Source organism: Myotis lucifugus, unplaced genomic scaffold (assembly GCF_000147115.1).
Source record: "Myotis lucifugus unplaced genomic scaffold, Myoluc2.0 scaffold_931, whole genome shotgun sequence".
NCBI lineage: Eukaryota > Metazoa > Chordata > Mammalia > Chiroptera > Vespertilionidae > Myotis > Myotis lucifugus.
This window is the reverse complement of record NW_005871979.1, coordinates 119,113-135,886: the sequence shown is the minus strand read 5'-3', so window position 1 is coordinate 135,886 and position 16,774 is coordinate 119,113. Positions and strand designations below refer to the sequence as shown.

Sequence of the window (16,774 nt, the reverse complement as noted above, 5' to 3'; positions counted from 1 at the left end):
TAATTTTTAAAATCAAAAGCATAAAATGATGCACTAGACAGATCTGTGTGGGCTGTGTGGACAGATAATCATGACCTACTATTGAGTGGAAAACAAGTTACACAAGGGCAGGTGCAGTGTGATTAGGAATGACACAGATTAAGAATCGGTGTGTATGCAAATGCTTAGGAAAAGGCTGGGAAGATATCCACCCAACGGACAATGGTGAGTAGTTACCACTGGAGGGTCCGAAGGTCCAGGAGTGGACAAATGTTGTTTTAATGTCATTTTAACAAGGAGAATGTATTGGCATTTTACATAATGAAAAATCTCTTAAAATAAAAGTAACTTATGCTTATTATACATACAGTCAATACTGGAAGATTACAAGTAAAAAGAAATCAGCTATTATCACCATCCCTCATGACAACTCTTAAGCATCTTGGTGTTAATCCCTCTGGGTTATTTTCTGTTGATAGACTGATTGAGATAGGGAGATATCTTGTTTTTTAACTAAAACTGGACAGGCCACATGACTCCTTTTTTCTTCCGTATATCGGGACTGTCTTCCGGTAAATAGAGGCCCGTGCTAATTTGCGAGCTGTGGGAATGCCGGGTCCACCCCGCGCAGCTAGGCGCCTTCATCTGCGGAGCCACCGCTTCCCTGGGTCAGAGCGAGAGCGTGCGTCCTGGTCTGTCTCCTCTCTGGACTGACGCCTTGTTGTCGGGAACAGTGGTTCTCGGCCAGGGTGGGCAAAGGAGACTCCCCCGGGCTTTCTCCCAAGCTGCTCCTGTGCCCACGGAATCAGTCCGCAGCAAGCACTCAGCCCCTCTCAGATTCTGGAGGGAGACGGAGAAAGAGTGGAAAATCCCCATTTTCCAGTAATTATTTTCAACCTCAGTCCTGCCTTGAGATTCCCTGGGGAGGTTTGTTGTTTGTAGCAGCTCTGATGGATTCCTGGTCCTACCCTTCTGCTGAGACTCGTAGTGGCAGGTGTGGTGGTAGGTAGGGGACCCGGCATGTGTATTTGAAAAAGGGCTCCGCGGGGTGATCGCAGGGACACCTCAGTGAGGAGCACTGCTTTGGATCTTGCCTCAGAAACCAGCGGTCCCGAGCACCGGACCTTGCTTTTCATGGTGCACAGGGCCGCCCAGCCAGCTGGACCCGCCCCCTGAGAACTGGCTGCCGCTTCTAGGTGCCATCGGCAGGGATGGAAGCAGCCGGTGGGATGGGACACGTCTCAGACCACTTCTCACTCCCTGTGTGAGCCTGGGCGGGTCACTTAACACTCTGAGCTGAGTTCTGTTACCTGGGAGGTGGCTGTGAGGATCCAGCAATTAATATTAATTAGGTAATTAATCATAATTAGGCACTTAAGTGTCAGAGTTGGGCCTAGGGCTGTGACGCAGAGTGCAGTGCAGACACGAGGGCTTGTTTCATTTTCCCCCAAGGAGACAGGGAATCTGAGCCTTTTGGACACTAGTGTTTTCTATTCGGTTGCAGGATCCACCATTATTTTCTCTCCGTGTTCTTTGGTTCCCTCCTAACACTAGTAATAACCACAGGGAACGGTTACTGGGCCTTTATGGGTGCCAGGCACAGAACTACGTATGCTGTGCTCCTGGAGTCCCGGCCTTCCCTGGAAGTAGGTGGTGTTATTCATCCCCATTTTATGGATGAGAACATTGAGGTTCAGGGGCCAAGTGGCTCAGGTCATGGAGCTCAGAGACACGGAAAGGATTCAGACTTGGGTCTTCCCAAAATCAAAACCCGGGCTCTTAACGAACCAGTCCGTCTCCCTCACAGAGCTCTGACATGCCTGGGCTCTCAGGACCACTGTCACTGGCCTGGCTGCCTCTAATATCATTAATCCAGTCAACACATAGCACTTACATGCCCCACCCTGACGCTTCCTAACCGGCACACCCGGCTCATTTCAAGTCCCAGCGAGCGGTGTGCAAAGGCGAGCTTGTCGGACTTGCTCTGCTCCTCCGCCTCCGCGATGAGCGTGCCCGGCCTCTCGCACTGGAAGAGAAACTGCCTCCTGGCCTTTCCCTCCTGCCCAGGCAGGTCTCTGTATTTCGCGTTCACGGGTTTTATTGAGTGTCCTGTTCTCCTGATGATGCTCTGGGAGAGGGGAATAATGGGGAGCAATGTAACACAGCCTCTGGTGCTGGTTTCGTACAGTGGCGGTCAAACCCAGGCCTCTGGTGCTTGCGCTAGCACTCACTTTTCATGTGCATGTGTATGTTTTAAACTATTAATTGAGCGCTTCCTGTGTGCCAGAAGCTGTGCGAAGGAGTTATGTGCCTTATTTTACTTTATTTCATGACACACTTGTGAGGAGGTACTGTTGTTACCCCCATTTACCAAGGAGGGGCCCAAGTTCAGAGGGTTAAGGCGCAGGCTCAAGGCCAGGAACCAGTGAGTCTCCCAGTCAGGACCCAAACCCAGCCTCCTGCCTGCGAAGCCCGGAGGCCCCCGGCAGACGCAGCTGCGGTGCTCGGCCGTGAGCCGTGTGCACCATGTCCCGGTCGCGGTGACCAGCAGCTCTTTGTGTCCTGTTGTCTGTAAGAGCGTCTGAGTCTCACCCATCCGCGTGTCCTTGTTTGCTGTGTGACAGACCAAGGTGACATCACAGAGCAAGTGGAGAAGCTGAAGGAGGTGGCGGGCTTCCCTGAGGACTCTGCCGACCGCGAGCGTCTGGCCGTGCTGGCCTTCCTTTACCTGTACCTGTCCATCTGCCGGAAGCGGAGGTGTGTGCCTGGCGGGGAAGGAGGCCTGGTCCGCTTCCCCCCGAAGTGGGGGAGGGCTCCTCTGGTTTGGGCTGCTGGACAATGCACAGGCTCCCTGCCGGTTTCTGATGGCAGCTGGCAGCTGCCCCACCATGTGCCAGCACCGTGCTAGGCACTCTATGTGGTCCGCTTTTGCCATTCACAGCAACCCTCCGGGAGAGAAACTGACTCAGAGGTGCGGTCACTTAAGGCCACGCAGCTGGTAAGTGGTAGAGCCGGGCATTAACTCAGGTCACTTGAATCCTAACGCTGACCTTTTTTTTTTTTAATCCTCACCCGAAGATACTTTTTCCATTGATCTTTTAGAAAGAGGGAGGGGGGAGGGAGGGAGAGAGAGAGAACATCAGCACCCCAGTTGATTGCCTCCCGCAACTGAGGTACGTGCCCTTGGCCGGAAATTGAACCTGTGACCCCTTGGTCTGTGGGCCGACACGCTAACCGCTGAGCCAGACCAGCCAGGGCCACACTGACTTAACCCTGCACTGCCTGCTCTGCCCTCAATCCAGTAGAGGCCAAGCCAGATTCTATTCTTGGACACACCTGGTGGCTTCTCCTGAGCCGTGTCCATGGGGCACCTTGTTCCACAGCCTCCGGGCTCCAGGGCAGCGCCTGGTTAGCAGAGGGAAGCCTGTACCCACTTGTGCCCTTGGGCCAGCCCCCTCCTGGAGGTGGCAGTCCTGTGAGGGGTGTCCCGTGAGAGAGCATGGATTGAGAGTTAGGCTGCGTCGGTTCAAACCCCAGCACAGTACCGAGTGGCTTGCTGGAAGTTCTTACCTGTCTGAGCCTCCATTTTTTCATCTGTAAAATGGGGCAGTGATAGTACCTACCTCATAGGGTTGTTAAGAGGTTGAATGAGTTCATTTATCTAAAGGGTTTGATCTAGAGCCTGGCATGTTGCTTGGTAAGTGTTAGCCATTAAATACTAATTACCATTATTGTTTTCTTCAGAAAACGACTGGAGGATTAGAAATGTTGTACAGTTGACCCTCGAACAACCTGGGTTTGAACTGCGTGGGTCCATCCATATGTGGTCCACCTGTATATGGGTCTTTTTCCAATAGATAGACAGCGGCCTCGGCTTTCACATTCGCGGGGACGGAGGGCAGACTTAGGTGCCCCTGACCTCACTGTTCAGGGGCCAGCTGTAGATGAAATGGTGTCGGGCACACAGTTATCAGTTGTTCCCCAAACAAACCACGTAGTCATCACTCTGATGTTTGGGCCCAGAACCTGAAGGGAAAGCCTCGGGGGGCGGCCCTTCACTGGAGCAGCAGACGCAGCGTACGTGGGCCCTGGGTGCCAGGCGCCAGCTGAGGGCGCTTCCACTTTAAGTGCCTCAGCGCTTGCAGGTTGATGCAGGATTTTCAGCTGGGAGGGGGCTTGTCCCCTTTCAGAGGGGGAGGGGCATGCCCCCACCTTCTGGTCTGGGTGGGTGGGCGGGGCGGCCGTGTGCAGTTTGAAAGGGCAGGTTGAGTGTGACCTCTGCGTGTCCAGGGGAAGCTTCGGGGGAAGGAGACCTGAGAAGCGTCTTGCAGGACGGGCAGGAGCTCCCAGGGGAGGAAGAGGTGCAGAGCTGAAGCCATCCTGGGCAGGGGACCAGCCTGTGCTACGAGCGGGGCCATGAGGGAGCCTCGCTCGCGTGGGGAGCAGGCAGGCCTTGAGCGGGATGGTTGGTGGCTCCTGATGGAAGAGCTCTGGCGGGACATCCTGGCAGTTTGAACGAGTCTGTACCGCCCTGCGGTGTGTGTTTCAGCGCCCTGCCCAGCCTGGACGTCGTGGTGTGGTCGGAGCTGCCCACCGGGGCCGGCTTGGGCTCCAGTGCCGCCTACTCCGTGTGTCTGGCAGCTGCCCTCCTGACCTTGTGCGAGGAGATCCCAAACCCGCTGAAGGGTGGGGAGGCCGCCAGCAGGTACTCATGGTCCTCGCCCTGCTCGCTGTCCTTCCTGTGGGCCATGACCCGAGCATGGGTTCTCTTGCCAAGAACCCACCCCCCCACCCCCCTGTGAGGGTATCACGTGCCATTTTACAGAAGAAACGGGCAGTGCGGCCAAACAGCTAGTGGTGGCCGCGTGGGATTTGAACCCAGGGCTGGAGCCCTTCACCCCTGCACTGAACACTTTAAGTCCCCAACCCTACCTCTCACCCCCAACTTCCTCTTTGGGGTTCATGTGCCCAGGAAGAACCTGAACCCAGTTGCGGAGGGCAGCAGGGTAGATGAGGCTTTGGGCCCCCTCTGCCATCAGCCCGCTGTGGGCCCATGGCCAGGCCGCTGCGCCCCTTGACACCTGAGTGTCCTCTGCAATGGCGAGGCTGGTGTTGCCAGGTCGTGACACGGTTATGAACAAAATTACAACGTGCCAAGAAGCAAGCACAGGACGTGTGCCCGCTATCAGGTCCTGGACCGTGTCCCCGTGAGGCGTCCTCTCTGTCACTGAGCATCAGTGAGGCTTGTCAGCACGCTGCGGGGAGCCACTGTGACTGGGCAATACGCCTGGAGAAGCCACCTCAGCACAGAGGTGGTGCAGTGAGCCCTGGCCTCGCCCGGGAGCTGGGGATCAGACCCAAGAAGGCAGCTTGGCAGCCTCTGGTCGAGGCTTGTCCCGGGACCGATGGGACTTGAGGGAGCCCTCCCACTGGAGGGCCTGGGGTCGCAGCCACGTGGAACCCAGCTGGCTCGTCCGTCTCTCAGGGCAGCAGCAGAAGAGCAGGCTGGCAGACAGTGCTGCTGCCAGGATGGGCACAGCTGCGTTTGCACCCAGAGCATGTTCCCTCCGTGCCCACTGCTGGGAAAGTCCTCCCTCTGCCCCCTCTTCTTCCAGGCAGTGTGGTTCAGGAGCAGGTGCTTTTGTAAAGGTCTGTTACAGTCACAGCTGCCGTCATGGCTGGTGAACACCTTGCCAGGCGCCCTGCCAGCACTCAGTACACTGCAGCTAGCCTTTGAGGAGGGGAGTGACCGTGCTACAGATGAGCAAGGTTAGGTAATGGGCCCAGAGTCACTCAGCTGGCAGGAGGCAAAGTAGGACTGTGAGAACCCAAAGCCGGGCTCTCTCCCGTGCCAGGCAGGAGGGTTTCGGAGGGAAGGGGAGGGAGGGCAGGGAGGCTCTGAGCATGTTTCTCTTCTGAGTTCGAGGGCCCAAACGCCTTTGCCTTTGGCCTTCACCCAGCCCAGCCCGTGGCCCCTGCCTCTCCTGCCCTGGGGACCCCTGGCCCCACCCAGCACTGCGGTAAAGGTGAGCTTTGTGCCTTCAGGTGGACAGCGGAGGACTTGGAAGTGATTAACAAGTGGGCCTTCCAGGGGGAGAGGGTGATTCACGGGAACCCCTCCGGAGTGGACAACGCCGTCAGCACCTGGGGTAGGTGCTGCCTCGCTCGGGCCTGCTTGCTTTATTTTTATCATATTTAAGATTCCTATGACACTTGTAGGTGCCTGGGGCCTGTTGGTTTGGGATGAATAGAATCATTTGGTTCTGAGAAAAGTAGCACTTTCCTGTTTTGAAGGGAACGGGAGAAATCTCAGCCTCACACCTTCAGAATGCAGATCGCAGGGGCTGGGGCTGGGGCCTGGGAAGCGACAGCTCCAGTGCAGTCCCCAGGGGTGTCCGAAGTTAAAGCTGCAGAACCATAGCTGGGCCCCTCCATTACTCATCTCGGCTGTCAGAGAGGAGCTGGCAGCCCCGGGGGAAGGGAGCGGCCGGGAGCCCATGGCCTGGCCGAATCTAACGTTTCTCCCAAGAGTAGTTCGGGTTTCTGACCCTCCGGTTTTTCTCTTCAGGAGGCGCGCTCCGATACCAGCAAGGAAAGATCTCACCCCTAAAGAGGTACGTCCGGTGGCGCAGCGCCCTCGGCAGGGCCGTCCCACGGGAGCTGTGTCTTTATGTAACATGCGGGGCAGGTGGCCCTGGGCTTTCCCGTCCACCGTGTGGCCCTTGCAGACCATCTCTCCTCCATGAGAAAGCCCCGCTCTTTCCTCCTCCACCTCCGATCTTAAATCGCCCAGAGGTTAAAGGGGAGGCCGTGCATGGCTGTGCATCCACCTGCCAGAACGGGCTGCTCAGGTAGTTACTCATTCACTCGGCCAACAAGGATTGATACCTTCTGTGTTCCTCGGGACGCTGACTGGGAGCTAGGGATAGCAAGGTGAATCTGGGGCACGTTCTGGGTCTCACGAGACCACGTGAGAGTTGCTGTGATGAAGGCAGAGCCAGGCCGGGAGCAAGAGGCGAGCTTGCGAGACGCTCTGAACAGAGGCGGCATTCAGCAGCTCTCGGCCTGTTTTGTGTGTTTCTTTACGCCGTCCGTCCCTCTGGAGTAACTGGAAGGACAAATGTGTTTACATTTCACCTTCCTCTGCTCTGTTTGCACTCAGTGGAAATGGCAGGAGCAGGGAATGCAGTGTGGGGTGGGCAGGAGCCGGTGCCCTCCATCAAGTCAGATCAAGTCGGGTGGCGATGTGTGGCCCAGGATGCTTTGCTGCCTCAGCGGCCTGTTCACGGCTGTGAGGTTGCCAGGGCTGGCTCGCAGCCTCTTTACCCAGGGCTGACTTCTTTGTGAATGGGCAGCAGGTCCCAGACCCTGCCCTCGCCAGCTGGGCCACTTCATTCGTGTCTCAGTGGCCTGGAGTGACATGGGCTGATCTCCTGCACCTCTGGGATCTTCCTGTCCCAGCCGTGGCGGCTTCCGGGAGCCACACCTGCCTCCCTGAGGCCTGTCGTCGGGTTTCTTAGCCTCCCACTCTGGGCCTGGTGGCTGGCCAGGTCATAGTGGAGCCGAGCTGTGCGGGCCGGATTTCCTGATGTTGCCACATGTGCCCTGGAGAGCAGACCCCTGGTGACGACCTGTGCTGTACACGGAGGAGGAAGCAGGGTGTTGAGGAGCGTCGGACAGCTTCCTATGGCTGCCGTGGAATCATGGCAGTGCAACCGCAGGGCCCAGGCGGGGCTGGCTCTGCCGGGCCTACTAATCCGTGTGCAGCGAGAGCAAGAGCAGTCGGAGGATTCTGGGATGTCTGGGCCTGGGCCCACCCTCGGGGCTCACCTCCCGGTCTATGGGAGGAGGCCGTCACAGCTGTGATCTTGGGACAAAGCATCCAGAGGTTTCTCAGTGTGCCTGGGTGACACTGAAGGGTCTCGTAGGTCAGGCTGCAGGTGCGGGGGTCCTGCATGGAGGCAGTGCCATTTCATTCACCCGTGTTTCCTGAGAGCCAGTTACATCCTAAGCCCTGAACTAGGCCCCAGGTTGCCCCTGGGAGAGCAAGCCAGTGAAGACGGCCTGTGCAGTCTCCTGGGGGGGATCGGGAGGTGAGGGCCAGGTGTTTCTAACGCAGGAGGAGGCGGGAGAGGCCCGAGGCTGCTCTGCGGCCGTTGGTGGTGTGGGGAATAGAGGCTCGGGTCTGGGGGCCCGGGTGTGGGCCCAGCTCTGCACTTGCTAGCCAGGTGCCCTTGGCTGCGTCGTCTCCGGAGGCCTTCCTCTCCTGTTCATACAGTGGCTCCCGAGCACAGATCAGGAGCAGCGTCTATAAAGCTCTTAGCTCTTTGCTGACCAAATTTACTTATTTGCTCCACAAGTTACTGAGCAACTGTTGGGAGCTGGCGCTGGGCCTTGGCAGGGCACAGAAGGCCCTGCCTTCATGAGACTCACGTTTTGCGAGAGGAGACGGCCCTCAAGCACCTTGCTCTTTAAGAGCAGGTTGCGCAGTCCCAGGTGCCTTTGGGGAGCAGCAGGGCAGGGGCTCAAGGTGGAGGGAGCTCGTTGGAGGAGGTGATCAATGAGCTTATTGGTGGAGGCTTCTGATAAAAGGATATCTGAGCAGATGCCTGAATAAAATACAGGAGTGAGTCATGAAGCTGTCGAGGACGGAGGCCGGTCCCTGGCAGAGGAAACGCAAGTGCAAAGGCCCTGAGGCAGGAAGGAGGGAGCCTGGCGTATTGAGCAGCAGCTGGGAGGCCAGGGTGGCTCAGGGTGGCAACCAGGGAGGGCAGAGATGAGATGAGGCTGGGGAGGTAGCCAGGCCAAGTGCACACAAGCACTTACAGGGCGTAGCCCCGGGTGGTCGTCACAGGAATTCATAGGAGCCCTGAGTTTTGTAGGGCTGGCAAGAGGCCCATTTCTAGAGGACTTCTCTAAGAGATGAAGAGGGGTACCCAAACGCCCCCCGCCCGATGGATGGGAACACAGCAAACCGACCTCCTCTGCTGGCTGCAGGGCGCGTGGTGAGCAGATGGCGCTGCTCTGAGAAGCAGAGAGGCCAGACCGCGTTAATCCCGCCGGTGGCTTACAGAGGAGCCCTTTCGCCTCAAACCACGCATGGTGCTTCTCCATAAAGAAATGCATTGTTTGCCAGTGGATCAAGATGCGGCCTCCCAGAACGCTGCCCTTTTGAGGAACGGCTTGTCTTTAAAGGGAAGAGAAAAGCCAAATAGAATGTTCATCTTTTGTCAAGTTAAAAAAAAAAAAAAAGCCGGCCTCCAAGGCTGAGAATCGATATTAATTTCATGGGCTTATGGGCGGTGAGACCAAGCAGGTTCTGGCAGCCTCTCCCAGCCCTGCTGGGTTTTACAGCCCGGAGCTGTGAAAAGAAGAGAGTAAAGGCACCGAGGGGTCTGCCCTCGCCAGCTGTCTGAGCCAGAGCCGTCCGAATCCTACCCCCTCTGTCCCCCAGCAGCGCTCCGAAAGGCGGGTTGGGATGACAAGAAACGAGGGCTGAGCCCCGAAGACGGCCAACCACAGGACGGTGTGGCTTTAGGAGGGGTACCAAGCTCGGAGGGCAGGTGACGACAAAGGGCCACGCTGGAGAGCCGGCTTCCTGGGCCTCCCTGCCTCCCTCCCAGCACATCTGGTGTTGGAGCCGGGCAAGAGTGGGCTCACACGCTGGGAACCCAACTCCCCACAAGCCTGCCCTCCCCCGGGTTCCTGTGTGGACCCACCAGCTGCATCGGCCTCTTCCCTCCCTGCATCCCCGCTGAGCAGAGCAATCCACCTGGGACCTGTTGCTCTCCTTCCTGACCCCCAGCACCCTGCACTCCCGCTCCCGGAGTGCGCGCTTGGCAGAACCTCGGCCCCTTCTTGTGCTCGTCCCTGGGGAGCTGAACTTCTGACTCCCCGATGTGCCGTGCTCTGCCTAGCGCATAAGGTGCCCAGAGCCGAGTGAGTGAGTGAGTGAGGGATGGCCTGTCCAGGGCTGAAGCGAAGGTGCAGCTGTGGTTGGAGCCAGTGCTTCCCCTGACCTGATGTCACTCCCTGGGCCTCCGCCTCCCCTCTGTGTGGGGCGGGTGGAGCCCCAGGTTGCCCCTGCCCTGACCCAGCTCCTCCATCCTGGGCTCACAGGACCCTCTGCCCGCAGGCCCCCGGCTCTGAAGATCCTCCTGACCAACACCAAAGTCCCTCGCAGCACCAAGGCCTTGGTGCTCAGCGTCAGGAACAGGCTGCTCAAGGTGCTTCTGGTTCCACCCTGGGCGGGTGTCCGGCAGGTGGCGCTCATGGGCTGGCGTCCTCCCTCTGCCTCCTGGTTAATAGGGGAGTGGGCTGGAGTCGGGGCTTGGGCAGGAGTTTGGCAGGAAAGGAGGTGCTGTCCGTCCTGCTCCAGCTGGGAGGCGGGGCAGGATCTTCTGTCACGCTGGCTTTGCAGCGAGAATCTCCTCCCTCTATTGGGCATCTGGGCAAGGCAGAGGAGAGGAGGTTTCCTCAGAGGGGGCAATGGGACCCCCCCTCTCCCCCACACCCCCGCTCGCCGGGCAGCTGTCCAGGGCCCACCCAGAGGCCTCACTGGCCCTTGCTTCCTTTGCCTCCAGTTCCCAGAGATCGTGGCCCCCCTCCTGACCTCCATGGACGCCATTTCCCTGGCATGCGAGCGGGTCCTGGGAGAGATGGCGGCGGCCCCCGCCCCAGAGCACTACCTGGTGCTGGAGGTAAGAACCTGTCTGCGGGACCGGGTCACTCACCCACCCCACTGTCTAAGGCAGGGGCTCCCCATCTGACTGAGCTCCGGATCCTGCGTGTGCACATGTGAGCAGCCGTGCCCTATCTTAGGCCTCTTCCCATGAGGCGGGAGTAAGTAAGTGAGAGAATATGGAAAACGCTCAGCCGTGCGGTGTGGGCTGGGTTACGGAACGCTCTCTGGATGGATGTTTCTGACCGTCTTCCATGGGCCCAGGAGAGATCTCCCTTGGCCGCCCCTTCCTGCTACTTTTGTTAACTGCACTTGTTCACTCAGTAACTAGGACCTGCATGCCTTGGGTCAGGCATAGTCTGCTATTGTTCTTTCATCGTCATTGTCCCAGCCCGCCAACCTTTGCATAATTCCAGTGTAGAGGTTGAGACCACACGCTTTGGATTTAATTAGACTCCGGTCTGAATCCGGGCCCACCCCCTGCAGTGTCTTAAGAATGCAGTGAGGTCTCCTGGGTGATGCACAAGGACAATGCCTGATGAGCCACCAGCTCAGTAAGCCAGAGGGCCTGGCCTCATCGTCAGACACGGTCCATCTGGCCTGGTGCCTGTGGGCTGGCAGTAAAAAGCCATCTGGCTTCCCTGGAAGAATCACAGGACCGGGCAGCCCCAGCCGACCCGGCTGTGCAGCAGCAGTCAGCTACAGGTGCGGAAGGGCCCCGTGGTGCCCGCTTCTCCGCAGTCCCCACCGCTCCCTAAGTCTTGCCCACAGCCACCACCGTCTGCCTGGTGCCGCCCTGTCCTGCTGTCAGCATTGGGGTCTGCAGCCCTGGAGGGAATGGGAGCTGCTACTCTGTAAGTCTGTTCAGAAGTGATTTCTCACTTGATCCCTACAACAACCTACCTGTGGAGTAGGCATGTTGCCCCCATTTAGAGGCATAAAAACGGAGGCCTGAAGGGAGCGACTTTCTCCGAGGTTTTCAGCTAGTGAGTGGCTGAGCCCAGGGTCAAATGGATTTATTTCTTTAGCCAACAAACGTTTAATGAGCACCTTCTACGGGCCAGGCACACGGACACACCTGACTGCTGTGCCCTCATTCCAGCCTGTGCCTGGCTGGCTCCCTTCCCCTCACGTAGAGAGGAGGGAGCAGCCCTCCCGAGCAGGACATTAATAATGATAGAGCCCTGCCTGCGATAGCCCTGCCGAGGCCCTGGAGAGCGCCCGGAACAGCACGTTGATTAGACATCGTGTGTATTTTTGGCTGTGGCAGCGCTGAAACGTGTAGCACGGCTCCCGGACAGCTTTGCGCTCAAACCAGCGAGCTGTTCTCCTGTGTCACAACCTGTCATCCAGTCCTTGACAGATTTTGGATCAGAATGTGACAGGTGCCTGGAACCTGCCTCAACAACGTGACGCCTGGTGCTCAGGCTCAGAGAGGCCCCATGAGTCTTCCCTCACAGCCAGCCCTCGGGCCACTGAGACACCGGCGGCCACCAGCCCTCACACCTGTCCGCCTCTTTGTCCCAGTGCTGGGGGGTGAGGCGGGCTGCACAGACGGCTGGTGATGGGCAGTCTCCATGGCTCACAGGCGCTCCTAGGACCCTGGAGCAGAGCTGTGACCCCAGCCACACCCCGTGAGGGGGCGCAGCAGGAATGCGCAGGCACGTGCGAGGCAGGGCAGGTAGACATGAGCTGTGTCAGGCAGGCCTGGCTCCTGGTGCCGGCTCGGTGCCCGAGGAGCTCAGTGACCTTAGGCAAGGCGCTTTCCTCCCTGAGGCTCAGTGGGCCCCTTGGGGGGGGGGGGGGTGGTACTGTAACAACAACAGCTCTAATGGCTGCTGATGCTTGCTGAGAGCCTCCGGCCAGGTGTTGTATGGAAGGCTCTCCTCATCTTATCCTCACGCGTGAGGCACACCCTCTTCCCATCCGGTCACAGAGGGCAGGCTGAGGCTGTGAGAGGCCGCAGCCCAGGACGCACGACGCTGAAGTGGCAGAGCACTGACTCTCACAGCCCGGCCGCCTGACTCCAGCTCCCACATCCTAACCTCCCCGGGCAAGGACCACAGCTGGGTGCTCCTTCTCACAGCCCAGCATGCCGCACGGTGCCCGGCACCCTGCGTGCTCGTCAGACACTCCTGGAGTAAATGAAACGCAGTGACGGGATGCCTGGGCGTGATCGCTGTTAGTTTTGTTACTTCCTCAACCTGCATCTCATTGGAGCCTCAGGAGAGAAGGAGTTTTATTATGCATAGTCAAGGAAAGATGAACTGTTTCCCCCACTGTGTGTCGTCTTTCTTGAGATGTCTATAAGTGACAGAATCCGTCTCAAGCAGGCTTTCGCGAGACGGAATTTATTGGCTCATAACTGAGAGCACCAGAGGGGCAGCTTCAGGCACAGCTGGATCCAGGGGCTAAACAGCCTCGTCTGAAATCTGTCTCCCGTGCAACCCCTGACCGTGTTCAGCATAGTCACTCTGTGGGCCTCCCTCTGAAGTCAGCCAGTTTAAGCAGTTCCAGTGGAAAGAGCGAGAAAACCTGGAGAGGGCCCTGTTTGGCCCACGTGCCTGACCAGTCACCATGGCCAGAGGTGTCTGGCCAGGCCGGGGACATGTGTTCACTACCAGCTCCATCCGAGCCCCAGGGTAGTCCTGCAGGAAGGAGGGGTCCTTCTTACCAGCAGAGAGGGGCCTTGTGCTGGTAGTCAAAGCCATTTGCTGTCCCAAACCGCTGTTCTATCAGATGGACGGGGCGGGCACGGGCCCCCGGCCTCAGGCAGGCCAAATGGGAACAGACTGAATCTTCGCCTCCAGGAGCTGATCGATATGAACCAGCACCACCTGAATGCCCTCGGTGTGGGCCACACCTCACTGGACCAGCTCTGCCAGCTGACCACGGCCCGTGGGCTGCACAGCAAGCTCACTGGTGCTGGTGGCGGTGGTTGTGGCATCACTCTCCTCAGGCCAGGTACCGGGGCGGGCAGGGCTCACAAAGGTTCTGCCTGGGCATTTCCCTAGGGAGGAGGAGGAAGCCTATAGGCAAGTCTCACCTCTGCTGTGTGGCCTTGAGCAAGTTAATTAACCTCTCTGGGCCTTTGTTGCCACATTGGTCAACTAAGGATGCTAATATCTAGTTAATAAGATTGCAGAAGGCGGGGGGTGCATTTAGAGAGCCTGGCACAGGGCTGGGCTCACATTGGGAATGCTGGGGCTCCTGGTGGTTAGTCACCAACACAGCAAACATGACAAGGCCAGGTCTCTGTGACTCGAAAGTCCACCGTTTTCTTGAATGGGGCAGACGTTCTCCAAGAGGGCAGCTGGTTGTGAGCTGACCTGCCGTTTTCCCTCCCCTCAGACCTGGAGGGCCCAGAGGTGGAGGCCACGAAGCAGGCGCTGACCGACTGTGGGTTTGACTGCTGGGAAACCAGCATCGGTGCCCCTGGCGTCTCCATCCACTCGGCCGCCTCCCTGGACACCCCGATCCGGCAAGCCCTGGATGGCCTCTGAGATGAAACACGCCGTTGCAGCCTGCCAAGAAGCCCCTGCCTGGATTATTCTGGGGCTGGAGTTGGCCTCTGTGACAGGCCCCGGTGACTTCTCTTCCATTGGCTGTGTCTACAGAACCACCATTGGGGCCTGGAGCCTGCTATGGGCTGGGCTGCCCGGAAGACATGGTCTGCGAGCCGCGTTCTCCAGCTGGCTGGGCAGAGGGCTGTCCCCGGGTCTCTGGGACTGCAGACCTGAGACGTGAGGTGCTCTTTCTTGTCCTCCCTGAGGCTCCCCAGACCCTCTGCTTTCCCCTCAAACTCCCTGGCTGACCTGGCGAAAAGCTCAGGTGCAGGGGTCTGGTTCCCGGGGCAGCGTGCCTTCTCCCTCCTTCACCTCTGCACTTCCTCCTGTGTCTCAGGGCCAGGCCTGCCTCCTCCAGGAAGCCTTCCCAGACCCCTGGCCGGTGACCCTCCCTTCACACCTTCAGTCTTTTTAAACCATCAGCACTTTTCGTGGCTGTTCTCTCCAGCTAGATGGTGGGCTCCCCTAGGGAGTGTCCAGGTGGTGGTCTTTGCCTTCTGTCCTGTGGCCCAAGGGTTGACCCCAGGCAGGGTCAACACCCAGTTTCCTCCACTGTACCCGAGGGTTTGCAGAAAAGATGGCAAAGGGGGAATAAAAAGATCTTGAGTGAACGGTGCTTCCCTCTGCGTCCGAAGAAAGGATGAGGGTCTGGGAGTCGCCAGCCCACCCACACCTGCGCCTGCTTCCCGTCCCGTCCCGTCCCTCCCCTCCTGCAGCCACTTTCCAGCGGAGTCTTTAGGAGTTAAAGGGAGAAGCGCACTAGTCCCGTGGTTGGGTGCCTTGGGGATGGGGTGGGGGTTCCCAGATGGCCCTGGTCATCCAGGGATGGGCAGGACACTAGGCTCTTTGCCCACCAGCACAGTTCCCGTCTGCGTTTCCAAAAAGGGGAAGTTTAAGCTTCCTCGCTCCTAGAATCGTGAGCACCCACTAATTCACAGACTTCTGTAAGCGTTGGAAACAAGCTGCTGAGGGCCTGGAATATTCCTTTCTTCCTGAGATTATCTGTATGGATGGGGAAAAACACTCACGGGCCTAGAGCCCAGTGCCCGGCACCTACCTGGCCAGATCTGAATTTTGTATTGCGTCAAGGCTCTTTCTGGAATGGCACCATCCATCGAAACCGTGTAGCTAGCACATCGCCAACAGAAGCCCCAGGAGTCCCAGGCCTGAGAGATGGACTGAAGGCAGGAAGGTGGGGGCTAGGGCAAGGGTTTCAGGATTTGGTTAAAATGGCTCAGTGCGCTTCTACCCTTGGCCACTAGAGGGCAGATGGCGCCTTTCCCAGCGTCTTCACGGAGGGTAATGGGAGCTGGCCTGAAGAGGGGAATCTGAGCCTGCCCCAGCTTAACTTGTAACAATGGCCCCATCATCACTGCTGGGGAGTTCCTTGCCCTACCCTTTAGAACAGTGCATCAAACAATGTGCATACTGAGCCCTTATCCTGTGCTGGGCACTGTTACCTACCCCAGCCTGGGATTATAATTGCTAGTCTCAGCTCCATTTTACAGATCAGGACACTGAAGCTCAGAGAGGCTGAGTAAGTCACCCACGGCCACACAGCTAATCAGCATCAGAGGAAGGATTCCAGCTCAGACTCTGACTCCAGCATCTCCCTCAGCCCCTGTGTGCTTCTGCCTAGACGCAGGTTTGTGGCGATTTCTTGCTTTCTATACTCGGGCTCCTTGCTTCCTCTGGCTTCTGATACACTTAGAGTGGGTCGTGGCCTGGGTGTTTTTGAAAGTTCCCACATGGTTTAAAGGAGCAGCCAGGGCTGACAGGTGCTTTCTTGGGGATGGTGCTGGTTGACAGTGTTTCCAGCCTGAAGGAGGGTCTGGGGGCCTCCCCGGGGCTCCCATAGGTGCCCATAGCAGGTGTAGGATCTAGGGGAGGGTTCCACAGGCCTCGGAACCTACCTGCTCACTAAGACCCTCCCTCTTCCTGACTCTCGGGACTGGGTGTCAGTCCTGGGGCGGAGGCCAGCTCATTACCCTCGCCCCATAGAGCAGCCACCTGCATGCCTTGGCCAGCACAGCCTCTCACCCTCACCACTGCCTCCGGCCGCCCATGGGCCACCTGTCTTTGAAGTACATTTGTAGACAGTTTGCATTTCCAGCATCACCCCTTCCATTGTCTGCCTCCGTGGCGGTTACTCCCATGAATGTCTGGCCCCAACCACAGATATTCTGATTTAACTAATCTCAGCGGGACTCCTGGCTTCCCGGTGATTCTAATGTGCAGCCAGGGCTGAGGACACTGGACTAGATGACTCCCAGGGTCATTTCTGCATGTCATGGTGCTTGAGGGCTCACTCTGCTTGGGTTCCCGTTCAGCTCTGCCACCCATGAGCCATGTGACCATGGGCACGCCAGTCCACCCTGGAGGTGGACGTCTCTACATAGAGAATCTGGAAATAATAACAATGCCCACCATATCGAGGTTTCATGAAGATTGGTTGAGAAAAGGCACGTAGTGAGTACTCAAGAGCTGCTCCTTGTTGTGACTGCCTGTGCTGAAGCGGTAGATGTCTCTGAGAGCCCAGGACGGTCAG

General features: G+C 58.0%; 1 protein-coding gene across 1 annotated transcript in view; it reads left to right on the top strand.

Moving 5' to 3' along the window:
* Positions 1-14,837, top strand: part of MVK (mevalonate kinase) — a 17,130-nt gene extending 2,293 nt beyond the window's left edge. The window contains exons 4-11 of the mRNA XM_014448820.2: positions 2,604-2,736; positions 4,529-4,684; positions 6,025-6,128; positions 6,548-6,593; positions 10,115-10,205; positions 10,563-10,679; positions 13,471-13,624; positions 14,012-14,837. Coding sequence (XP_014304306.1) covers positions 2,604-2,736; positions 4,529-4,684; positions 6,025-6,128; positions 6,548-6,593; positions 10,115-10,205; positions 10,563-10,679; positions 13,471-13,624; positions 14,012-14,163 — 953 coding nt within the window. The 3' untranslated portion in view covers positions 14,164-14,837. The remainder of the gene's footprint in view (positions 1-2,603; positions 2,737-4,528; positions 4,685-6,024; positions 6,129-6,547; positions 6,594-10,114; positions 10,206-10,562; positions 10,680-13,470; positions 13,625-14,011) is intronic.
* Positions 14,838-16,774: the final 1,937 nt, after the last annotated feature.